We start from the raw sequence: 26,142 nt of genomic DNA on the forward strand, positions 1-26,142 counted from the left end.
GCGGGGGGCTGGATGCAAAATAGAGACTGTATTAAACTATACTGGAAATTAAGATGTAATAAAATGGTTTGACATAGAAAAAGGAGAGAAAGATGCCATTTCTCAGAGTGATGTGACTTTGTTGTATTTAGCTAGATGTTTACTGGGAGGCAATCAGGTGTGAGTTGGGGTTACTGTAAACAAAAGTTCTAAGAAGTTCCTTGTGGTCTTTTGGGCAAAGGAAGGCTTTTTTTTTTCTTTCCAAATGACAGGGTTTAGATGGGCACCTAGTGGCCTAAAATATGCTTTCTATTTTTGTGTACGACAGGGTCTTGCTATGCATCCAAGGCTAGTCTTGGACTCCTCTGCATCATCCTCTTAAGGGCTGAGATTATTAGTGTGAACCACCACACACCCACTCCACCTCCTGTGGTCTTCGGTTTAGAATTCTGTAGACACTTGGTGTTTTGTCTTGAGTTTTTCTATGAGCTGAGACTCTGTGTCCTGTATGCCTGTGTTCACTAAAGCCAGGAACCTGAACACCATTGGCGTTCATGCTTCTCAAAGCTTGTTACAGCTCCGAGGGATGGTTCCCACTCTTCCCAGGTTTCCACTTTAATAAAGGATTAGGGATGGCACTTCGTCCACTGTTGAAGAAAAACCATTAAGAGTTCGTCGGTATGGTGCTGAGACTGTGATTTTAAGGAGAAAAAATATGTGACAAACTCTCATCTGTGGATTGAAAGTAGCTTCACCTAAGAGCACAGCCAATTTGATGCCTCGAATTCAATTTTATATTTATACTTGAGTTTATCTGCACTTGCTTGCTAGATAGAGAAGCAGCGGGCTTATGGACGGGACATGTAGCTTCATTTCCCTAGATCTTTCTTACCATAGGCTTTCTTACCTTGAAGCACCGTATAAGCATAACATAGAAATGAAACGCTGCCCTTTTCCTAAGCACCCACAGTGAAGGTGAATGCCACACCTCCCAAGGGTTTTAGAATCAGGCTATTTGTTCTTCTTATCAGGAAAGCTGTTACATCATACCCATGGCTAAGATCCCACAGATAATGGTTTTGGAGACCTTCAGGGAATTCTGATGTCTTCTTATAGTGTTTCTTTTTTTGGGGGGGACAGGGGGACTCCACCCCCTCTATCTGCAAATCCAGTCTCTCTCTGGATCCTGGGTCTGTGGTTTCCCTGAGAATTCAGTAGGCTCTCAGAGGTCTCTCAGAGATAGGACCCCATTTCTTCAGTGTCCCCCACACTCACCATCTCTCCACGCAGTGGTCAGTCTCCTCTCACTAACTCCACAGCCTCGCGCCCCATCATATTGTCTATGGCTAACATAGGCTAACATAGGTGCTATGCAGACTTCCCTTCCACGTCCCTGAAACTGCATGACAATTTTACCAATGCATCTTCATGCTTACTATGGCAACAGTGTTCAATATCTGTAATGAGGCAGTAACAATGACCTTCTATGTTGCCTGCCGTTTGGGGTAACATTGCATGGTCCTGGGTTTTGGCTCAGCGGGTAAGACGCATGCGTAGCACGTCCACAGTCCTGGGCGCAACCTCTCACATAAAAACCTGGGGCCTGGTGGAATATGCCTCGTATTTTAACACTCGTGAGAGAGAGGCAGGAGGCTCTAGAGTTCAAAGGTCGCCCGGGCTATATAGCAATCTGCTCCCCAACTCAGACAATACCTGCTGTGTAACGATAGGGAATAACATTCACATTTTATGCAAGTAAATCAATAAGAGAGGTGCAAATAAGAATAGGCCATGAGGTGATTCATAGGCACGGGGCAGCCAAGGGCCTCCTGAACATCTAAGTCTAGGGACTGAGCTGGAGGAAGGGGTTGGGGAGTGTGGCTGTATCCTCCTGATTGGCTGGATGGAGTAAGAAGAAACGAGGGTGGGCTGGGAGCCTGAAAAGCCCCACACACACACACCAGGTCCCCACCAGGTGGCCTCAGGGTCACCCTCAGTGTGACTAGAGGAAACTCCCTTCCTCATGCTGCACAATTTCACATTGCTTCCCTGGTCATTCCTTCACTCAAAGTCCCTCCCCCTCACCCCCTAGCTCCTGTCATTTCTTGGCTGTGGTCCAGCTGCAGCCTCCCTAGAGCCCCTTCCTCAGGGCCACTGGCATAGACATCCCGCTTGTTACAAAGGGGCCTGCACCTTCATCTGGGTTAGGCTCTTCCTTGCCTGGAGAGTTGGTTCGAACAGTGCCCATAAGCCTGGTGTCACTGCACACTTGGGATAGGCAGACGGAGGATTTCAAACTCAAGGCTAGCCTGGATTAGATAGCAAGTTCTAGACCAGCCTGGACGACACAAGAGAAAGATGAATGAACAAATCAACAAACAAGCAAGCCTGCCTGTATGCATTTGGTAGGGCTAGGGCATGCCCCAAAGTCTGTGAGTTGCAAGACAATAGTACTTAATAGTACTTCTGCGATGAAGTCAATTCATCAGCCGGCCAATTTATCTATTCCATCAAGAGGAAAAGTGCGAGCAGCCTGCTTCTGTGTGCCTCCCAGTACTACTCAAGCCAGTGTCTTGCCTTGAATGTGTATTTTGGGTCTCATCCAACATGCTGGTTAAAGTTCTGGTTTATAGGAAGCACACAGGATACGGGAAAATTAGATGATTCATAAGGAAGTAACTTGATAAGTTAGAATGAGAACATTGTACAAACATAGTCTTGACTCTGAAAGGTCGATGTCATAAAAATAAAAACACGCACGTGATCACCGCGGTCTAACAGAAAGTAACTGTGTGCAATGCACACACCTAGCTGGTCGCCTAATTCAACAAACAAAAGCGGGAGTTGCCAACCGTGACTCAAGCTTGGATATTCCCAGAGCTAGTGAAGCTGAGGCAGGTGGATTTTGAGTTCAAGGCCTCCTTGGGCTATGTATTAAGACCTTGTGAAAGAGAAAGGGAAGGGGGGAGGGAGGGAAGGGAGAAGGAAAGGTGAAAACCAGCTGGAGAGAAGGCTCAGCAGTTAAATCACTTACTGCTCCTGCAGAGGGTGCGGTTTCAGTTCCCAGCACCCACCTCACACATCTCCCTGCTGCCTGCCACTCCCTCTCCCTAGGATCTCATGCTCTTTCCTGGCCTCAGCAGGTTCTGCACACAGGTGGCACACACACACACACACACACACACACACACACTCAAGCATGCACTTAAGTAAAAATTAATCCTAAAATAAATAAAGAAGAAAGATTTTAAAAAAAACAAGAAAAAGATTTGAGGTAGGGAAGGAGAAATAAGCCTACATTTGGGGCAAATCTGAACTGGGTATCGGATGGCACAGAAGAGCTACTATTAATTCTGTGAGGCAGAACAATTATAATTGTATCACACGAATGAGGATGGAGGTGCACACTGGTCTATTAGGAGCAAAATGTCAAGCTTCCAGACTTTATTTTACAATTGTTTGGCCAAGAAAAAAAAATGAAACAAGTATGAAAAATGTTGAGCATTGAATCTTGGAGGTTAAAATATAAAAACCCCTGGTGCCATTCTTCCGTTTTGTTTGAAACTTTTCAAAGAATGGCTGAGGAGCTAAGTCTCCTTTGCTTATCTTTGGGCTAAGAATTTATTTCGCTCTCCTTTCTTTCTCTTCTCCTCCTCCTCCTTCTGGGTCTCATGTATCACAGGTTGTGCAGCTGATGATCTTGAATTCTGATCCTCCTGCCTCAACCTCCCAAGTACGGGGATTAGGGTTGTGAACCAGCACACCTGGGTTTTGGGTTGGTTTGTGTGTGTGTGTGTGTGTGTGTGTGTGTGTGTGTGTGTGTGTGTGTTTGTGGTTCTGGTGATGGAACCTAGAGCTTTTCAGACAAGCACTTTACTAAATGAGCTGCACCTCAGCCCCATCCCTTCCTTTCTTTCTTTATTTACTTTTACAGTCTAGGGATGGAACCCAGGCCCTCACATAGGCCAGCCAAATGCCCTAACACTGAGCTACACCCAGTTGGTCTTACTGCTTTCTTACTTCCTGTCTCAGCCCCACAGCCTGAGAGTCGTTGGGAGGCCTGGTGTCTCCCTCCTGATACTGAGCTGGGGCCAAGGATTGTTTGCTCCTGAGTCTCTTTGTCTTACCACAGTTCCAGACACACGCAAGGGCTTTGCAAATACCACTGCTCTTTCATGCCGGGCACCAAGAACGTCTTTAGCTTCATTCACTCCCCAGAGACTTGCTGGGGTGGCCATTAGTGTCCCATTGTACAGATGGGGATACTGCACCCTGCCCTAGTGAGACTTTTAGGAAGGGCAGAGCTGAGCTTGCACTGGGTCAGGTGGGCCAGAAAGCCTGGCTACTGTATCCAAACTGCATCTCTGCAGTTACTCCTTGATGCCTGGGTGAGATGGGTGCCAAAAATCATCTATAAGTGAGAAGCTGAACCCACAGGGAGCACAGGCTGTCTCTGGAACTGAGCAAGTTAGAGTAAAGCTGTTTTTGTCTTTTCACCCAAAAATGTGAACATTCAGACACTTGCTTGTTAAATGGTTCCTTGCCGAGGGATGGAGACTCACGCCCAAGAGACAGCCAGCTGGGCCAAGCCACCTTCTTCTCTTCCTGTCTTCAGCTACCCCATCATAAAGTGAGCCACCACGGTGATAGATGTCAGTCTCACTCCCTGGGCTGGTTGCCGTGACTACACGGGTTAGTCATGAAGAGCCCTTAAGTTTTGTGGTATTGGGGTTTCTGCATGCTAGGTGAGCGCTGTGCAGCTGAGCTGAGCTGACCTCCAGCACCATGGGAAACCTCATTAGAAAGTGCCTGGCTCATGGTAAGTTAGTAACTCCTCCCCAGTTTTACAGAGCGAGCACCGCGCAGTATTCCAGAGCCAGGTCCTCTTCCCTGCCTCCAAATTCTCCTCCAGAGCACACCCTCAAGTCGGGGACTCCAGGTTTCCATTTCCCACATCCTTCTCCTTTAAAAATGCAAGTGCTGTTTTCCCATAGTGCTCCCTGGTCCCCCCCCCCTTTTCTTCTCTCCTTTTCCCTCTGCTCTCTCTCCTCTCACCTCCTTTTCTCCTATCTTCTGCTCTTAACATAACATAACAAAAAGGAGGCTAGGCCTCTGGGTTTTTTGTTTTTGTTTTTGTTTTTTTTTTTTTTGGTGTTTATTTAGCCAGACTGACCTGGAAGTAACTATGTAGCCCAGGCTAGCTTTGAACTTCAGGCAATCCTCCCATGGCCCCTTCAATGTTGGGATTCCAAGTATGAGCTACCATACCTGACCTGGGCCTCCATTTTTATCAAGCCTTGTTAAGTCTCTCCAGCTGTAAAATGAGGCTTCCTAGCTTCTTATCTGACCAGGTAAGGGCAGGTCATTTGGGCCCCAGTGGACATTGACCCTTGCCAGGGAAGCCGTCCCCAACTCTAAGTATCCAGCTGCCCCACACCCACCCGAGGGCAGCAGGAGAGAAGAGAGGTCCCGTCTTGTGGCAGCTGCAGCCTCTCCGCCTGGCCAAGTCTGGACCAGAGGCTGGCTATGATCCAGCTGGCTCCATAGCTTGGGACACTTTTCTAGACAAACTGGTTTTTCCCCTGGCTGGCATCCCAAAAAGAGTAGCGCAATTCGCTTCTGGCCCCAGACCGAGAAAGCTCTAGAAGCTGACTGTTCTAGACTCCCAGGAGTGTACCCCCTGTCTTAGGGGAGCCTGCTGTGAAAGTAGGAAGTAGGTTATGTGCGGTACCCCAAGTCTTGCTGCTAGGTCTTGCCTGGCCTCTGCGAGAAAGCTTCTAGAAGATCAGAGCCCTATTAGCTAGACTCGCCTTGTACAGTGGCGGGAGGCGGGACTTCTCCAAGGCTCTGCGCTGGGGTCCAGGGAGAGCCAATAGGCCCAGGCTCCGATAATAAGTTCGTGGTTGTGCTGTCCTGGATGCCAGAAGAAAGCAGAGCTGGCAAAGGGTAGGGGAAAAGGCAAGAGAGAACAAACTGAGGAGGCCTGGGTTCCCTCCATGTCCTAAGCAGTCCCCGACTCTGTGGTCTCCTCGGTTGGTCCTGATACGTTTATTCTGCACAGTGAAGCTCTGTATGGTTTGGAATGGTCCCTCCCCTCTCGGGCCCTCAGTTTCCCTCTCTGTCCACAGGAGGCAGGACTGAATCATTCTTGCAGCAAACTCTGTTTGCCAGGCTCTGTGGTGAGCCGTGTAGATGCACTGGCGGTGCGGAGGGTCTAAGGAGTGAGGGCTGGGGGTTCTGCACCACACGGTCAAAAGGCCCCGACTACCTCGTGATAAGAAAGGGCTTGTCAGATCCGCCATGGCGGGCCCAGCGCTCTGCATGTCCCTGGCTCAGAGTTCCATTTAGACCAGACCTAGGTTATCCAGGGACGGTGCCCCAGTGACCCCCTGGGTTTTCACCGCGCCGCTCCCGAAGCAGAGCTCGCGAAAGGTTCCTTGGCAACCTGGGAGGAATCCAGCCGCAACCACAGGCTCTTCCTTTCCCCTCCCACCGCCTCCTACTGCGGGCGCCGGGGGCGGAGGCTGCCAGCCCATTATAAAAAGCTACCGAAGCTGGTGGCGGAGGGACTCGGAGCTGCGACGCTGCCCAGCATCCGAGCCCACCGGATTCCTACACTCCAGCCATGGTTCCCTCGCCTCTCGCGTGGCTGCTGCGCCTGGCCGCGTTCTACCATCTATGCACCCCGCTGGCGGGTGAGTGGGTACCTGGGGAAGAAGGGAGGAGTGTGTTGGGGTGCAGACTGCATTTCTCTGGTGGGGGGGGGGAGTCGGCCCCCGCGAGTCCGGTCTTTCCAGTGGCTACTGGGGCGGGAGTGGGGGCACAAGGTGTGTGGGGAAGAGAGTGAGGGTTGGGAGAAGCTGAGCAGTTTCCTGACTGGTGGACTAGGTTAGTTCTCCCTACTGAGGTTAACTACCTAGCCTGTCTACGCCCTGGCCAGAGGCCAAAGAAGAGACCAGACTTCCCTTTGCCCTCTTTTTCAACGCCCTTAAGAGTAGTTCCGGTCAAGGTCACCAGAGGCTTGCCACTGTTGGGGCGTACAGATCGTCCCTCTGTCTGTGCCCCATCATCCTGGCCACCTCCTCCAAACCCAGATTAGATAATATTTTATCTCCACGGACCTGCCTACTGGACTCCACTACCCGACAGTACGAGGTATAGACATACTTAGGGACATAGGGAAGATGGAGACCTAGAGATGGTTAGAGAACCAGCTCACAAGCCAGGAAAGGGTGATGCCTTTGGCAGATTGGTACTCAGAGAAGGTTATTCTTTGCCTTGGGGCACACAGTGAAACTGGGAGAATGTGAACCAACCCCCAGCTTCCAGACTATCTCCATGGAACTAAATCACCAGTGCCACAAGGAGCTGGCGATGAGTGGGTGGGGAGTGGGGGTGGTGAAATAAAATTGTGCCTGGCTTTCTGCTGTCTGAGCTCTGGCCACAGGCCTGGGATATCTGGGGACAGTGAGCACTGGGAAGTGGGAATCGGATGGACGATGGTTTGCCATCACCTTGCTGTGTGTCCCTGACCTGGGTCTTGACTTCTCTGGTCTCAACTGCTACACCTGTCAGTGCAGCTACTGCCTGGCTGGGGAGAAGGCTTCAGTGTCTAGGGAGGCATTTTGGGAGGTGTGCATGGTGGTAATGGGGTATCACTTTTCCTAAGCTCGTGGGGAAATCCTAGGCAAAGCTGGACAGGAGACCCTGAATGTTTGAGGTCTGAGGACCTTAATCACATCTGCTGGCTTTGCTAGGAGATGGTGGGCATGATGCAACCCTGGTGAGCCTCAGCTCCTTCTCCCCTAGATGAGGTTTTCAGCTAGGTCCACCCTGGAGCTCCCCAGCAGGGGGGGTCTCGGGCTTTCGGGCTGCTGCACGGCTGGTGCAGGGCATCTGCGTCAGTCCCCAAATGTGGGTCTGCAGGGCTGTGCCAGCCCATCGCTCTGGGCTTTATGTAACGAACCTGCAAACCAACAAGGCTGCTGCTCCCCAGCACTGACGCATCCCCTCCCACTCAAGTCTCGGCAAGAAAGAGAAAAGATCTGTTTTCAGCTGTTACAGCCTGCTTCCCCCACCCTCCGTGGGGGTGGAGGGGGGTAGGGGCGAACAGCCTCAGGGTCAGACCCAGGGCCCTGTGGGTTTAATCAAGAGCTCCCCCACTTCTCTGTGGGTGAAGGTTTTATGTGCCGCTAAGCACTTCTGCGTGCATCTTGTCCATTCATTTGGCACACACGAGCAGGACACCTGCTGTTTGACAGGCTCATTTCTGGGTGCTGGGACCATAGCCCTGAATAAAGAGCCAACGAGCCCAGCTGAAGTTTGACTGCAGTACACAAAAATAAACCAATGAGCCATTCTGTCTATTAGAAAGAAAAAGCATTGCAGGGGGGGGGGGACTTAACTTGTTTTGTTTGCTTGTTTCTTTTTTGTTTCTGAGACAGGGTCTTTCCATGTAGACCAGGCTGATCTCACATTCATGCTCTTCCTGTCTCGGCCTCCTGGGAGAGGGCTGGGGTAGGAAATGCGTTGCTCCTTGCCTATCATGTTGGCATTAACAAAGGAAAGAAGTTTAGGGAACAGGTGAGCTTGCTCTAGGGTGATAGTCCTTGCAGGTGATATTTGGCAATTTCCAGAGGCATTTTTAAATTATTATTACAGACATCCCAATATTTTTGCTCCTGGCATAGAGTCCACAGCATCAGCTTCCACAATAAAGAGTGAGCAGGTTCAAATTGTGAACAGCATGGCCTTTGAGAAAAGCTTCCCCAAGGGCAGAATGCACCCGCCATTAAAAAACGTGTAGTCTCAAGTCACTCCATACTGTCATGTTCATTTTAAAGGTGAGAAAATTAAGGACCCAGATGAGTAAAGGCTCAAGTCCTCTCCATTGGTGCACCCAGGATCCAGCATCCTTAAGGGAAACCTAGACATATTTCTTCCAGGAAGCCTCCCCTGATTACTGACGTTTGAAAGTTATCTCACATTCCTGTAAATCCTAGTATGTTTGTGTCTGGCCAGAACGTTCAATCCTTTACCAGGACTAAACCAGCTCTGCCACGAAGTAGACTGTGTTCTGGGCAAGGGACTGAACCGCTCAGATCTTCAGCTTCTGAATCTATAAGAAGAGGATAACAACCTGCCCTCTGCAGGGGCTGGGGGCTAATAGAAGCCAATAACACAGGATCTGATGCTAGGTGCAAGCAGAGAGGTCCTCATCCCCATCCTCTTACCTGCCTGTGGATCTGGGACCCTTCTGAAGAAAGAGACGGACCCCATTTACCTGCCCACCCCCAGCAATGCCTCACAGCACCCAGCTCAGGGCCCCCACAAGAGGGAGGAGCCAGCATTTGTTGGTTGCCTCAGTAAACAGCGATCATTACAAACAGCCTCAGCATCTGTAGTTCAAAGCACTCAGGGTGAAAGACCAGAGGGCTGTGTATAGACTGAGACATAATTCAAGCCAGTGCTGACTGATTCAGGAAATGGATGGATGGATGGATGGATGGATGGATGGATGGATGGATGGATATGGATGGATGGATGGATGGATGGACGGACGGATGGATGGATATGGATAGATGGATGGATGGATGGATGGATGGATGGATGGATGGAGGTGGATGGATGGTGGATGGATGGATGGATGGATGGATATGGATAGATGGATGGATGGATGGACGGACGGATGTATGGATATGGATAGATGGATGGATGGATGGATGGAGGTGGATGGATGGTGGATGGATGGATGGATGGATATGGATGGATGGATGGATGGATGGATAGATGGATGGATGGTGGATGGATGGATGGATGGATGGACGGATGGATGGATATGGATAGATGGATGGATGGGTGGATGGATGGATGGATGGATATGGATGGATGGATAGATGGATGGATGGATAGATGGATGGATGGATAGATATGGATGGATGGATATGGATGGATGGATGGATGGTGGATGGATGGATGGATGGATGGGTAGATGGATGGATATGGATAGATGGATGGATGGATATGGATGGATGGATGGATGGATGGATGGATGGATGGATATGGATGGATGGATGGATGGATATGGATGGATGGATGGATGGATATGGATGGATGGATATGGATGGATGGATGGATGGATATGGATGGATGGATGGATGGATGGGTGGATGGGTGGATGGATGGATATGGATGGATGGATATGGATGGATGGATATGGATGGATGGATGGATGGATGGATGGGTGGGTGGATGGATGGATATGGATGGATGGATGGATGGATGGATGGATGGATATGGATGGATGGATGGATGGATGGGTGGATGGGTGGATGGATGGATATGGATGGATGGATGGATGGATGGGTGGATGGATGGATGGATATGGATGGATGGATATGGATGGATGGATGGATGGATGGATATGGATGGATGGATATGGATGGATGGATGGATGGATGGATATGGATAGATGGATGGATGGGTGGATGGATGGATATGGATGGATGGATGGATGGGTGGATGGATGGATGGATATGGATGGATGGATATGGATGGATGGATGGATGGATGGATGGATAGATGGATATGGATGGATGGATATGGATGGATGAATGGATGGGTGGATGGATGGATGGTGGATGGATGGATGGATGGATGGTGGATGGATGGATGGATATGGATGGATGGATGGATATGGATGGATGGATGGATATGGATGGATGGATAGATATGGATGGATGGATGGATAGATATGGATGGATGGATGGATAGATATGGATGGATGGATGGATGGATAGATATGGATGATGGATGGATGTATATGGATGGATGGATATGGATGGATGGATATGGATGGATGGATGGATGGATGGATGACTGGTGAGTGGATTGGTGGCAGGCAGTGGGTGAAATCGATGGGGAGGCTGGGACTTTGAAAGAGTGACAGATGGACAGGTAGGTGGGTGAGTAGGGTGGGTAGATGGATGGATGAGGATGATGGGAATGAGTAGAAGCAGCGAGGAGGACAGAGGAAGTAGGAGGATGACGGATGAATAAGTAAGTGGGTGCATAGACGGATGGGTGGACTGGTGGGCGGATATATCTAAAGCAGCGACAAGGAGATTGAGATATTACCTTATTGTATGAATATTACTGAGTACCCGTGTTGTGTTCAGTGCAGAGATAAACGGTGACGGTCTCTGAGTCCCTGAAAACTCGTTTGGAGGACAGTTAGATGGCTAGCCACACAGGAGCACAACCTCCTCTTCTAGGAATGAGAACTTTGTTCTGAAGAAAGGAAAGGCCTCCCTGAGTCAGTTACATAGCTGTCCTGGTAGATCCCAGCCAAGTGGCTCATGGCAGAGGCTGACTTTGTGGCTCTGCCAGCTGGGCTGGTGGCAATGGTCTTTTCTATCCTAATCTGGGGTCCTCCCTGTCACAATCCTCCCTTTCCTCCTCCTATTGCAGGTCACCTCAGGGCTTTCTCAGACCCATGCAGGAGTGGCCACCAAGCTATGGTCACAGGGACTTGGGGGCAGGGACATGCAACATGCAGCTAAATTATTCTTGGGTCTACTGGGGATGGAGGAGAGTTACAAATCTGTACTATAATTTGGGTAGGGGGTTGTTTGTGTATGTGTCTGTGTGTGTGTGTAGGCCAGAGATCAACCCCCGTGTTGTTCCTCAGGAATTACCCACTATCCACCTTGTTTTTGAGACAGTCTCTTCCCTGGGGTCTGGAGCTCACTGATTCGTCTCTACTGCCTAGCCAGTGAGCCCCAGCCATCTGCTTGTCTTTGCTTCTCCAGTGCTGGGATTACAAGCACACACTGCCCTGCCTGGTTTTCTACACGACTTCTGGGGCATCGAACCCGGGTTCTCGTGTTTGTGTGGCAAACACTTTACCTACTGAACCACTTCCCCAGGCCTAAACTGTGGCTTTCACATCCTGGTTCTCGGGGAGAAAGGACAGTACTGTGACTCAGCCAGTGAGTTCAGGAGCTCCTAGCCCTGGCTTTTGATGACCCAGCTCACATCCACAGCCCAGGCTTTCTTTCCCACAATGTGCAGTGAGTGGCCCATGGCCCAGGAGCTATGTGGAGGTGAGTTAGTTAGGAAGTCCGGGTGTGTACTTGCCTTTGGCTAGTTCTTTTTTAGGGGTTGTGCAGAGGGCAGCCAGTCTCATGCATACCAGGCAGGCACTGTATCCCCGGGCTTCGCCTCCAGTCTCCTGTGTCCATTCTTGGCAAGATGGAGTGTGTTTGCACAACTGTGTGTGTAAGTGTTTGTGCACAAGTTTTAGTGGAATCTGGGGAACAGCTAGGCTCCCAGGTCATAAAGACCAAGCCAGATCAGCATGCTCACTCCCCACACTGCTTCTTCGGGAATCTTGGGTTCTAGATGTTCAACATGACCTTTACTCGGATCTAGAACCCTAACTCTTCCTCGTTTTTCTCCCCATTTTCCATGAGTATACACGGGGAAGATGACAGGACACACTGCTGGGCATTGAGGACAGTGGTTCTCAACCTGTGGGTCGTGACCCCTTTGGGGGGTGTCTAACGACCCTTTCACAGGGGTCTCATAAGACCATCCGCATATTAGATATTTACATTACGATTCATAATAGTAGCAAAATTACAGTTGTGAAGTAGCAATGACAGTGATTTTATGGTTGGGGTCCCCATGACGCAAGGAGCTGTATTAAGGGGTTGCAACATTAGGAAGATTGAGAACCACTGATTTAGAAGGGGTTTGAAATAGAATGCAAAAAAAAAAATGTCAAGTGTTTGTTTATATCAGATAATTGGGTTTATCCATTAACAGAAACCCCAAACCCCTGTCCAGGGGCTTTTGCTGCACAGCTATCTGCATGCCCTTGACCCCTATTCTGCCCCTGCCTTTTCTCCTGAACTTATCCCAAACTCATTCTGCAAAGCACAGGGGCACCTGCTCAGCAGACCCCCACCCCCTCATTTCCAGGCAGGTAAGCTTACCTGCTTCACGTACCTGATTCCTGTGTGAGGAGGAGAAGTAAGTCTAATACATGCTTTATTATGCCAAAGGCAGTGATGGGCAGTTCAGGGAAGGCCACGGGCCAGGGACCAGGACTGGGCAGGGCCACTCCCTCGCCGTGCAGGCCAGGTAACCATAGGCAGGTCTGTGTCTCGCTTAGAGTCCTCTCCCCTGCTATGACTTCATTTTAAAAATTAGCCCTTCCAGGCTGGGCACCATGGCCCACACCTTTAATCCCAGCACTCCGGAGGTAGAGACAAGTGGATATTGGTGAGGTAGAGGCCAGCCTGGTCTAATTAATGAGTGAAGGACAGCCAGAGCTATGTAGAAAGACCCTGTCTGTAAAAAAAAAAAAAATTAAATTAAATGCTTCCTGAATGCCAAGCAAAAGGAACTTTTTGAATAAAGCTTTGTTTTTATAAGTCCAAAACAACCACAGAGCAGACTCTTGCTGTCTAGCAGGTTATCAGGGGTGAGTCAGATGTGGGTCAAGGGCTTTGGGTTGTGCGCATAGGGAGAGGCTGAAATGGGGTGAGATACCAGATACCCAAGGGTCCTACTGACTGGGGGCCTCTGTGGACTCAGGTCAACACCTCGGCGTGACGAAATGTAACATCACATGCCACAAGATGACCTCACAAATCCCTCTGGCTCTGCTCATCCACTACCGGCCGAATCAGGAATCCTGCGGCAAGCGCGCCATCATGTACGTATTACCTATCACTCGGGTCTTCAGACGGCCCTGGGACTTCCCAACCCTCTCCTGCCTGCCTCACCCTGGGCTTCCTGCCAAAGGCCTTGGCAAGTGCGCCCTTGCTGCAGGCCCACAAGCTACCTCACTGACCTTATGATCAGTGGCAAACAACAGAGGTGAGGAATGCCCACTGTGGTCCAGGGCAGTATCCAGGGTGGTGCTTCCTTTCAGCCCTCAGCCCGTTAGATCCCATGGGGCAGTTGAGTGAGGTAGTCTACCAGAGGCAGGATCCAGGCTCCAGCAGGTCAACCAGAGGCCCTGATCACTTCCTACCTCCACGCCTCAATTTCCTCATCTGGAAGATGGGTGGCAGGAGGGGAAGAGGAGGTGGGGGTGGCCGAGCCCTTGGAAGGCACATGGATGGCTGTTACCAAGCGGCAAAAGACCAGAGCCTTCAGGACCACTGGGGAGGAAACAGGCCCAGTCAGTAATCATTTTCTACCTGGCCAGTTTGGTCCCTTGTTCTGTCTGGGGCACACGGTGAGTTTTGCCCATTTGCTCAGTCTGAATCTTCCCTAGGACTGATGGAGGCCCCTGAGCAACCTTAGCAGTGCAGGAAATGCCCAGAGTCCTTCTTAACTCGGGCTCTGCTAGCGGAAGTCCAGTACTTCCTGTCCCCTAGACAGCTCCCCCAAGGAATGAGGTTCAAAATGCCTTCCTGCCTGCCCTCTCTGCTTCCCCACCACGGATTGCTTTTTTTTCAGATACCCCCCAAATAGTTGCTTCTGTCTTCTGAGGAAAGTGGAAGAGGGGTACATGGCACCCTTGCAGTTGGGCACACTTCTTTGTCTGTCCACCTCATCTTCCTGCTGGTTAAATGTGGTTAGCCTGGCGGCTGCAATGCATACAAGCTGTATGACCGGCAGAGGCTGTAGCATGGACCGGTAATCAGCTCTGAGCTGCTGTTGGGGCAAAGCAGCCATACACAGCCTCACAGGAGGCCACAGATTTAGACCACACTCAAGATCCCAGTGAGGATCCTGAACAGCTTTGGCTCTGAAAAGTTGCTTCAGCCTGAGGACAAAACCTAGAAGAGGAAGTTGGGGGCCAGAGGGCAGCCATCACCATGGGACAGGGAGCTCACGCACAGGATCTTTCTAGAGTGAGGAAACCCGCCTTGTCACATAGCTGGTGTCAGAGAACACCTATGGCATCCCCAGATCAAAGTCCAGAGCTGCTGGCCTTTATGGTAGTGATGTGGTTATTAATGCTGTAATTGTTATGATGCTTGCTCTGTTTTTCGCTACGTTCCTTACCCTTTATTTTGCTTAGCAATAACACAGAAGTAGGGTTCCCATTTGCCTGGGACTTTCCTGGTTTTGAAAGGGGAAGTCCCTCAGGCTGAAAATGCCTGTTCCGAGGTGGTGGCGGTCCCCTCCAGACCACAGACATTCATGTCTCTTCCAAGGGCTAGGAGACATAGGGGATGGAGTGGCCCAATGCCTCACACTAGTAAGTCAGGACAGCTTGCCTGCTGGGCATGTGAGCAATGCCCCACACCACTCCAGTCTGGCTGTCTAGAATCTGGGCATCACCAGCCACTGTCTTCCTTATAGCTTGGAGACGAAACAGCACAGACACTTCTGTGCTGATCCAAAGGAGACATGGGTCCAAGACGCCATCAAGCACCTTGACCGCCGGGCCACTACTCAGCCTCAGAGCAGTGCCAAGTTTGAGAAGTTGGTCAATGTGACACCTGGGATCACCCTGGCCGCCAGGGGACTGTCCCCATCTGCACTGGCAGAGCCTGAAGTCACAGTGGAAGGCCTTACTTTGGAGCTGACTACTATTGCCCAAGAGGCCCAGAGGCCCATGGGGACTTCCCAGGAGCCGCCAGCAGCAGTGACTGGATCTTCTCCCTCTACTTCCAAGGCTCAGGATGCAGGGCTTTCAGCCAGGCCTCAAACTACTGGGATTTTTGAGGAGTCTGCTGTCTCTACCACCATTTGGCAGAGTTCTGCTGTCTACCAATCTGAATCTAGGCTCAGGGCTGAGGAGAAGGCTACTGAGCCCCCATCCACTACAGCCCCATCTACCCAGGCACCCACCATTTCCCATTCAACCCCGGAGGAGAATGTTGGGTCTGAAAGCCAGCCCCCATGGGTCCAGGAACAGAGCCCCAGTACAGAGAAGCCTCTAGGGCCTGAGGAAACAAATCAAGCTCATACTGATGATTTCCAGGAGAGGGGGCCTGGCAACATAGTCCATTCCTCAGTGGCCCCTGTCTCCTCTGAAGGGACCCCCAGCCGGGAGCTGGTGACTTCAGGCAGTTGGCCTCCCAAGGCAGAGGAGCCCATTCATGCCACTGCAGACCCCCAGAAACTGAGCGTACTTATCACTCCTGTCCCTGACACCCAGGAAGCCACCCGGAGGCAGGCAGTAGGGCTGCTGGCCTTCCTGGGCCTGCTCTTCTGTCTAGGGGTGGCCATGTTTGCCTACCAGAGTCTCCAGGGCTGTCCCCGCAAAATGGCAGGAGAGATGGTGGAAGGCCTCCGCTATGTCCCCCGTAGCTGCGGCAGTAACTCGTATGTCCTGGTGCCAGTGTGAGTTGCCTGCCTGCCTGTGTCCATTGTTCGATTCAGACAGCTGTCTGGGGACCCCCATCCTCATACCCACCTTCACCCAAGATGAGGCAGTGGGAATGGGGAGGCTGGGTCCTCCAGGAGCCACGTGCTCCAAGCCCCCAGTTGAGGCCCTGGAGGCCACCTTTTGCCATCACCCCCTTATCAGAGACAGCCAGTGACCTTCCAGCTCACCTATATTTGAAAGACTCCTCTGCTGCTGGATGGTTGGAGGGGCCCTTGACACCCCAACCCTAGTGAACAATTATTTATTGAATTCCCAGGCCCCGTGACACCTGTCTCCTGTGAGCACCGTAGTCCACCCATCTCAAGCAGCAGGTCAGGCCCATTTGCCTGTCCCTCTGACCTCTTCACATCCTGGGCTTGCTGCACTCGCCAGCCCCTCCCCCTCCCTGGCCAGCTGCGGTGCTATCTCTCCTATCTCTCCCTGTCCCCTGTACAGAGCACACTACCGTCACCACCATCACCACCACCAATGCCCTGTTGTGTCCCTTCTTGCATGAGGTTACCGCTGTGTCTCCTGGAGCTCTCTGGGAAGGGAGATGAGCTAGCGTGGGGTTTTGCTGCACTCCTCCCCAGGCTGTGCAGTGACAGCATGCTGCATCTGAAGGTTGGGTTAGACCCCACTCAGCGATCTGCAGAACAAGGTGCCCCATCTGTAACAGAAGAGAAGCGTGGCCCAGAGATGGCAATACCCCATGGCCCTGACGTCGTCACTTCCTCTGAGATCCTTGTCCCCATCCCTGGATGCAGCCCCCAGCCCTTCTCCACGCTGACAGTCACTGCCATCCCACTGGACTGACACCTTTGCACCCTGTGACTCTGAGGACGGGCAAGGGTGACTTGAGGGTTCAGGTCGTACCCTGTGGGCCCCTACATGGAGGCTGAGTTGGGGACCTGCAGAACAGAGGCCAACTCAGAAGGTCCCTCTGTGTCCTCACTAGGCACCCCTACTCCACGCACCAAGATGACAGCCACAGGTCCGCCCTGCCTGAAAGACAAGCCACAGAAGAGGATGACGAGCCCTTGGGAGGCAGAGGATCCAGGGTAAGCACCAGGAGCGGCCACACACCTGACTTAAGTTTAGGGACTTGAGCGTGTATGTGCCCAGCCCTCATGGTTAGGAGGCTGGGTCCTCTCTCAGCTCTGAAAGCACAGTTCACACCAAGGTCTCACCTTTGCCCCACTACAGGCAGGGCCAGAACTCCCATAACATTCTCCAAGAGTCCTGTGAAAATTTCTGGAAGGGACTCTGCCCTGGGCACAAAGTGACTGCTAAAGCCTCCAGCATGTCCAGCATAGAACAGTTGGGCAATACCTATACTCCAATAGCTGGAGCTGGACCTGCAGACCTTGCCCCCGCCAGGGTCCTTGGTGGCAGCTCTCCCAACCCTACTCCTAATAGCCCCAATCCTCCGCCTTCGGAGCCTCCCGTGGGCAGGTTTCACCTAGAAGTGACTCACTCCTTGGTAGGTGGAAACTCAGGACAGTTGGCTCTGTTCCAGAGTGAGGAAACCAGCCCCTCGATGACCCTCCCTCCTGGAAAGTTTGTGGGAGGCTCTGGTCTGGCGCTGTGGGCTGGAGGAACAGCAGCCTGTGTGCACTTTGTCCTGGCTCCTTCAGTGTGGAGCCTTCAAGGGTTGGGGCGCCCACTTCCCTATTGAGAAAGCTGCTGGGGCGTGTGTCCCCTTGTTAGACTTTGTGGGTTCTCCCCAACAGGATGTGTTGCTAAGACAATCTGGGGAGGACTTCGGAAGGAGTTGGTCAATCCTTTGGCTTTTTCAAGCATCATTACCAATGTCTGTGCCATTTTGTATTTTACTAATAAAATATAAAAGTCTTGTGAATCAAATAAGAATGCTTTTCTCTGGGGCAGGCCCAGGGAGGGCCAGGAAGGGGACAATGGCGGGAGGGGGGGGATAGGAGACTGGGCAAATTCTGAGACCCTGTCTCTAGCTCATTTGTACCAGGGCAGGAATTTTACAGAAGGCAGTGCAGATGGGAATAAGGAGAACTGGGCCCTGGGCTAGCTCGGGGCTGCCTTGCTGTGCAACGGTGAACCAATGTCTTCACCTCTCTGGGCCTCTATGCATGTGGGTATATCTGGCCTGTTGGTCTAATAAGATTCAGGATCCCTGTGGGTACTACTCAGAGTCCCAGGAACCACCACCTAAGTACCCCTGATATTGCTGCCTCTCGCCTGGTGTCCACATTTTCCTCTACAGTGTCTGCTTATCCCTGGTTCATTTGAAGATGAGAGAGGGACCGGCTCTTCTAAAGAAACCAGGAAACTCATTTGTAGGACCCCACTGTGAGCTGTCGAACACACTGAGAACAGCACAGGGTCAAGTCCAGCAGCCTATTGCTATCGTTCGTGAACTCACAGATGGACATCTTTTAAAGCAGGATCCTTCCTCTCTTCATTTTATATATTTATTTACTTATTTTTCCTTTTTGGAGTAGTGCTAAAGACCCAGGGCCTCAAGCCTGCTAAGCAAGTGAGGTGCTCCTGATCTTTTTCCAGTTTTGAGACATCATCTGGCTGGCCTTGAACTCATTCTGTAGCTCAGGCAGGTCTTATACTCCTCCCGCCTCAACCTCTTTGTTGAGCAGCTAGGATGACATATTCTGCTGTTATTAAATATTAGGGCATGTTTCCGTCAATAACATCTTAGACTCAGTGTCTGTCTATAATTAGAGGAAGCATAGGGCTGGAGAGGTAGCTAAGCAATCATGAGCGCTTGCTACTCTTGTAGAAGGCGCAGGTTTGGTTCCCAGCTTTCCCACCAAACAACTCACAGGGGATGTGACACTCTCTCCTGGCCTCCACAGGCACCTAACATACACATTGATTTTTCTATAGTCTCTCAATGACCCGAAGCATCCGACACCACCGGACTGTGTTCCCCGCGGGTGACAGGTGGGGGTTAAGAGTGGGACTTAGAGCCTGTGCATCCGCTATCCTTTGCATGTCAATCGTCCCCCACTCTCTGCGCTCCAGGTTTTCTGGGCTCCATCAGTTGCTGGCTGCCATCGTCATTCTCTTGGTTTTCCTATGGTTAGAATGTTTTTCCTGGTGCTCCCGTGTCTATCAAAAACACAGCAATGAAAGGCAGACCATGACTTCGCTTCCCTCACTTCTGGGGCCTCCCTCCTACCCATTTGCATCAGGAGCAGGGACTTGCAGTTCCTGAAGGATGGGGGCTGCCTCCCCCACCCCTCCCTGCAAGCCACAGTTAGCTCTCCCACTGTGGCGGGAGCTCTTCAGACCTTCATCCTACTGACCTGATTCCCACAGCCAAGAAGGAACCACTACAGCCTGTCGTCCCAGGCTCTTCCCACCCTGCAGGATGTGGCCACGGGCTTTCAGTTGGCATTGCTGCAGGTACTGGTAACATCCTATGAAGGTTCAGGAAGAGGAAGGGAGTGGAGAAACTTGGATCCTGGTTCAGGGCTCCCCAGGGGCTTTGCAGTGCTGCGGCCTCTCATTTTTATTTTCAGTTAGCAAGCTAGACTCAGCCAAAGCAATTCCTACCACCGACGCCAAGTTTGAAAGGGCAGTTATTCTAAAAACCCCCATGCAATCATGCTAATAGCGACCATTCTTTCTTCATGGTTTCCACATGCCAGGCTGGGTGCCAAACTCTTTCCAGCAGTGAGCTTTACCATGCAAGTAAAGTTTGCCAAGGACGTGTGAACTCGGCCTGAGGGTGCAGCTCAGCAGTAGAGTACCTGACCCTGTGTGCCATCCCTAGGGCAAGATATGGAGATGTGTGACTTGCTCCAGTCCACAGGTACTGCAGAGCTGGCACGTGACCAAACCTTTCTCCAAACCTCGAGGAGTATGTATTAGGCTTTGAGGATTTTCACTTTGGATGGTGAGACCAGCTCACCCTGTTTGGCCCAGGCTGGCTTTGATGCTCTCTCCCCTGGCCTCTCCCTATTTAACTGCCCTGCAAAAAGTCCAGCAGGCATAGAGGAGCAGAGCCACCTGCCGAACGGAGCCTGGATAGTCCACCCTCCCCCTCCCTCTTCCAAGTGCTGGGATGTGTGCCACCATGCCCGACTTGGCACTGTTTCTGAAAACATGAGCCCCAGATTCATAAATGTGCAAAGTCCTGAGGTCCCTCAGACCTCCTGCATTCACCCCCTAGGGGTGAGGGCCTGGGACTTTAGCCATTAAGCTGCACCCCCTCTTCTTCCTTCCCCTCCTTCTCACACTTAGACTTCGTTACATGGCCAGAGTTTTAGAGCCCACCTCAGCAGGTGCCCCCATCCCTGCAGAGCATCAGGAACACTAGACAGTAGCCAGCCTCACCTCTCCCACATTAGGACCTTACATTCACTTTCGTCTGTGGCTCCGATGTGCATTGCACAGAAGGGCGAGGCCAGACCAAAAAAAAAAAACACATAAATAAATACCTGGGAATTTCCAACTTTGAGCTGAATAATAGATGTTTGGGGAAGGGTTGTGTGTGTGTGAGTGTGTGTATGAGTGAGTGTGTGTGCACGTGTGTACTAGCAAGCAAGCGTGCACATGTAGAGTATATATGTTCAAGTGTGGTATGTGCATGCATACAGCTCCTCTGAGCGGTGGGGACTCAGGACTCAAAGGTCCATGCACATGTGCTCAGTAAAAAAAAAGGTTTCAACTCCAAGGACTTGAAAACCTATTTCCAGGATGGCTTGCCTGAACCAGCAGCCACGTTCAGTAGCTAGGACCTCCGAGGGACCTCTGTAATGTCAATACACTGCAGTCAGTGCAGCCACCACAGCCAGAGAACTCCAGAGCGGATGCCCTTCCTCGACCTCCAGGGGACTCTGCTGCCCCTAGGGAGCAGAACAGAACTGTCTCTAACAAGACAGGGACGCTGTGTAACCTGGGGCTTGCTGACTGTGTGACTCTGGCCGAGTTACTTAACCTCCCTGTACCTTGTTCTTCTCCCATATAAAAAAGGAATCATAACTAGAGTGAAAACAGTCATAACATAATCCTCACCAAACATCTAAGGAAAGTGATGTGTCCCAGTGGGTTCCCAGGAAGTAAACAGGACCCCTGATCCACGTTTCCAAATGGTTTGACTCCTCCCACACACAAACACACTTTTAAGATATGATCTTGAGGGCTGAAGAGATGGCTCAGTGGTTAAAATCCTTGCTGCTCTTCCCAAGAAGCTGAGTTCAGCTCTCCCACCCACAGCAGGCCGTGCGGAACTGCTTGTGACAATAGTTCTAGGGGATCTGATGCCCTCTTCTGGCTTCCACAGGCACCATATCATGTACGCATACTCATACATCATGTATGCATACTCATACATACTCATACATCATGTACGCATACTCATACATCATGTATGCATACTCATACATACTCATACATCATGTATGCATACTCATACATACTCATACATCATGTACGCATACTCATACATACTCATACATCATGTACGCATACTCATACATACTCATACATCATGTACGCATACTCATACATACTCTTACATCATGTATGCATACTCATACATACTCATACATCATGTATGCATACTCTTACATACTCATACATCATGTATGCATACTCATACATACTCATACATCATGTACGCATACTCATACATACTCATACATCATGTATGCATACTCATACATCATGTATGCATACTCATACATACTCATACATCATGTATGCATACTCATACATACTCAAACATCATGTATGCATACTCATACATACTCTTACATCATGTATGCATACTCAGACACAGACATACACATAACAAATAAATAATGAAAAAAGACAAGGTCTCACATAGACCTGATGGGCTTTGAACTCACCATGTAGCCAAGGGTGACCATGAATCCCTAATCTTTCTGCCTCTTCCTCCCGACTACTGGGATTGCCACCATGCCTAATTGGGGGGGATGGGGGACAGGATATCATCTGTTACCCAGGCTGACCTCAAACTATTGGGCACAGGATCCTCTCAACCCCAGCCTCCCAAGTATCCAGGAATACACAGTGTTATTGGGTATTCAAATAAGAGCATAGAATCACAGTGACCATAAATAAATACAGACTTCCCAGTCTTCAGTCAAGTAAAGAAATATGTCATCAGAGCCAGACATTGCTCATATTTGCTTGTGCCTGTAATCCCATCACTAGAGAGGCAGAGGCAGGGGGATTGTGGAGAGTTCAAGGCCAGCCAGGGCTATAGTTGTGAGACCTGTCTCAAGAAAAGGAAGAGGAGGAAGAAGCAGCAGAGGAGAATAAAGGAAAAAACATTATGGTATTATGAAGCAGATGAGAATAATCTGTAATTTGGGGCTGGTGAGATGGCTCGGTGGTTGGGAGCCCTGGCTGCTCTTCCAGAGGTCCTGGGTTTGGTTTCCAGCAACCACATGGTGATTCATAAGCATCTTGACCTCCATTTCCAGACTTTCAGAAAATCAGACGCCATCTTCTGGCCTCCTCGGGCACTGCAGGCACGTGGATACACATCCATACACATAAAACAAAAATACATAAAATGTCAAACAAAAAAGAAAGAAAATAATCTGCAATTTGCAGTATTTCCCCCTAAACTGTTTCTTGCTATTCAAGTTGATAGGGGTTTTCTCCTCTATTGTTTTGAACTTAGTGAAGTAAAATTATTGAATCACAAATGATTCAAACCTGACTATTAAGATGCTTGGACGGAAAGGGAAGTTTTTAAGTTCTCAGGTCCTTGGAGACTGGGATTGTTATGGATGTTTTTGGCTTGCTGCCGCTCAGGCACATGACCTGGCACTCCTCTTGGACTGGTGGGGCTGAGCCAGCAGCTCTGGTGGGAGAGATGGGAGGAGGGTGTGGATCTGTCTGTAGGGGCTGATTAGATGGGCACTCATCAGAGCCTCTGTGGCACACAGAGCAAATGGGGTCTTAAGTGAGTTCATGCTATGGACATGGCTGTGGGCGTGACAACGACCCTAATGCCTCAGCTCCAGGTGAGACTCAGAAGGACGGCAAAGCCTTCCTTGGGTCCAAGTGAAAGTGCTGACCGAGTGTGCAGAAAATGCCTCCGAAGCTTTTTCTCCCCCGACTCCCACAGCTGCTCCTCTGCAGAGCCTGCTCCCGCTGTGATCAGCAAAACCAGCCTCCTTGTCCAGCTGTGTGCAATCACCCTGCCTCTTCGTTTATCTGTCTGTAACAGCTCTGCCTCCCTGTTCGAGGGTACATATGAGCAGACCGAGTGTCTGGAGTGCTGGGGCTTCTCCGTCAGATGTTTCTGTCATTTCCTCATCGACTCTAGTTAGGGTTCTGGGACAGAAGCCTTGCAGAAAGAGGCACGGTACCACTGACTCAGCCCAGGAAGGACCTGGGTCCCCGAGCACATGAGACATGGAGCTTCTGGCTCTGGAAAGAGCCCAGCTGATCCACATAAACATTCAGGGTTAGAACAAATAAACCTTTTTGGTTTTAATCTGGGAGGGTTGGAGGTTACTCATGAGTCAGCATTATCAGTCCATCCAGTTGGCTCTGATACCACTGAGAAAAGACAAGCTCTGCTTGGAGGGAGGCTGGGCATGATGCCCTTCGAAGGCTGGAGCACTTATGATTCAGACACAGACTTCCCAGCTGGCCTTGAACTTGCTAAATAGCAGAGGGTGACCTTGAACTCCTGAACCTCTTATCTCCAGGTTCCAAGTGCCAGGAATACAGGCGCACACCACCATAACCAGCTAAATATGGTCTCTTAATGGGCATAAATATGCTGCCCACATGCTGGTTCCTTCCCACCCTCATTGAAAATGGCACGGGCATCTGCACGGGCCTTCAGCTGCCTTTGACTCTCATCAAATGTGTTCTAGTGACCTGGCTGAGAACACAAGACAAGGGAGTAAACAGAGAGAAAGCTAACACCATCAGGTCCAGCTCTACCAACTGCTCTGGTTGATCTAATGCTTTTCAAGGGTATTCTTAGTCCAAAAGTGGAAACCTGAGCTCTCTGCATCTCGGGGTGCATTTCCACAGTGCTGAGGACTGACAAAGGCACTTTCAGTATCCGTGCCCTACAAAGATCCCATTGGTCAGCTGAGCCCCAGGTTCCTGCAGCCTTGGCCCTGTCATGATGGCTATTCTTAGTTGTCAACCTGACTACACCTGGGATTAACTGAAAACCCAAGCTGGGCACACCTGTGAGGGGTTTTTCTTGACTGGATCATCTGAGGATGGAGCACCCGTCATCTATCTGGGCCACACCAGGCATGGCAGCTCATATAAAGGATGCAGAAGGAAGAAGCTGTGGAAATCCAGGCTAACCATTCTTGTTAACTGAAGTGTCAACCCAGAGCATGGTTTGTGTACTTACAAGCTTGCCTTGAGAAAGTCTTGGGGCTATGTTGGGATCCAAAACACCCAGTGTAGTAGCTGGCCAGCTAATACTTTCTATTGGCCTAAACCCACTCCAAGCAATCTTGTCTGGTGAATACCCCACAACTCTGATGAAAGGATTTTAAGGCTCAGAGGAGCCACAATGCTAGAGTGAATACTTGTGTAAAACCCAATCCTCCACAATGGGAAGGCCCAGGAGACACACCCTTCACTAATCCTATGAGATGCAAAATGGTGAGAAGGACAATAGCATATTCGAAGGGCGTGGTTGTCCCCCTTTCCTTTTGCCAGACCTTAGGGTCAGAGATGCTATTGGATGATTGAATTCCATGGGTTTAACTGGGCCCCAAAGTAGCAGAGGCCGGGTGGCAGCACTGAGTGCCAAAGGCAGGATGATTATGGTTATTGTAATGGACCGCATAGGCAAAGCAATGTCCGTAATGACCTGACCTGTAACAAGCAGCACACAAAAAGTGCTAATCATGAGTGGCTAATCATTCATGGTGTTCCCATGCATGAAATAAATAAGAAACCTGCTGCGTTTTTGCTTGATCTGTGTAAGTGGGGGATAAATCTTGAACAAATGAAAGAAAGACTACACTGGATCATGGCAAAAGAGAATCTTGGTCTGTGGGTTGGTTTTCAGTTTTCAGACCCAGAACCCCGTGAATGAAGGGAAGCCAGGTTCCCCTGAGGAAGGACCTTGATAAAATAGCCAAGAGTTTTACTGTCAGCCTTTTAGTCATTCAGGACCGATGGTCTTTTACACAAGTAACTGTACAATGGGGGAAAGGAAACAATCAGACTTTCTGGGTCTGTTGGATGCTGGTTCTGAATTTATTCTAATTTCAGGAGACCCCAAGAAACATGTGGCCCTCCAGTTAAAGTAGGAGCTTACAGAGGTCAGGTGATTAAAGGAGTTTTGGCTGAAGTCCGACTCCCAGTAGGTGTCAGTGGGTCACAGAACTCATTCTGTGATTATTTCTCCGGGATCAGAAAGTATAATTGGGATAGATATACTTAGAAATTAGCAGAATTTCCACTCCGGTTTCCTGACCTGTGGAGTGAGGCTTATTATGCCTAGAAAGTTAAATGGAAGCCTTTGGAGTTCTCTTTACCAGGGAAAATAGGGAACCCCAAACAGCATCACATCCTGGAGATCAGTGAAGACTTGAAAGACTTGAAGACGGTGGTTCCCACATCTCCCTCTAACTTTCCATTTGGCCTGAGCTGGAGACAAACGAATGACAGAGGATCACAGCTGACTACTGCAGACTTTAATCCATCACCCCAGTGAGCCACTAGGAAAATTTTTGCCTCCAGTTCCAGAGATCTTAAATTCTGCTAAATTTTGATTCCAGAGTGGGGAGTGCTACCGCCTGGAGACAGAACAAACATTCTACTGAACTAGAAGCTCAGACTTCCCACTGGCCACTTTG

General features: G+C 50.3%; 1 protein-coding gene across 1 annotated transcript; it reads left to right on the plus strand.

The window, feature by feature from the left end:
* Nucleotides 1-6,029: 6,029 nt before the first annotated feature.
* Nucleotides 6,030-18,190, plus strand: Cx3cl1 (C-X3-C motif chemokine ligand 1). Its single transcript, XM_075976946.1, has 3 exons — nucleotides 6,030-6,674; nucleotides 13,582-13,702; nucleotides 15,307-18,190. The coding sequence occupies exons 1-3, from the start codon at nucleotides 6,605-6,607 to the stop codon at nucleotides 16,295-16,297; spliced, it is 1,182 nt and encodes a 393-aa protein (XP_075833061.1). The 5' UTR covers nucleotides 6,030-6,604; the 3' UTR covers nucleotides 16,298-18,190.
* Nucleotides 18,191-26,142: the final 7,952 nt, after the last annotated feature.

The sequence above is a fragment of the Microtus pennsylvanicus genome, chromosome 6 (genome assembly GCF_037038515.1).
Source record: "Microtus pennsylvanicus isolate mMicPen1 chromosome 6, mMicPen1.hap1, whole genome shotgun sequence".
In the NCBI taxonomy this organism is placed as follows: domain Eukaryota; kingdom Metazoa; phylum Chordata; class Mammalia; order Rodentia; family Cricetidae; genus Microtus; species Microtus pennsylvanicus.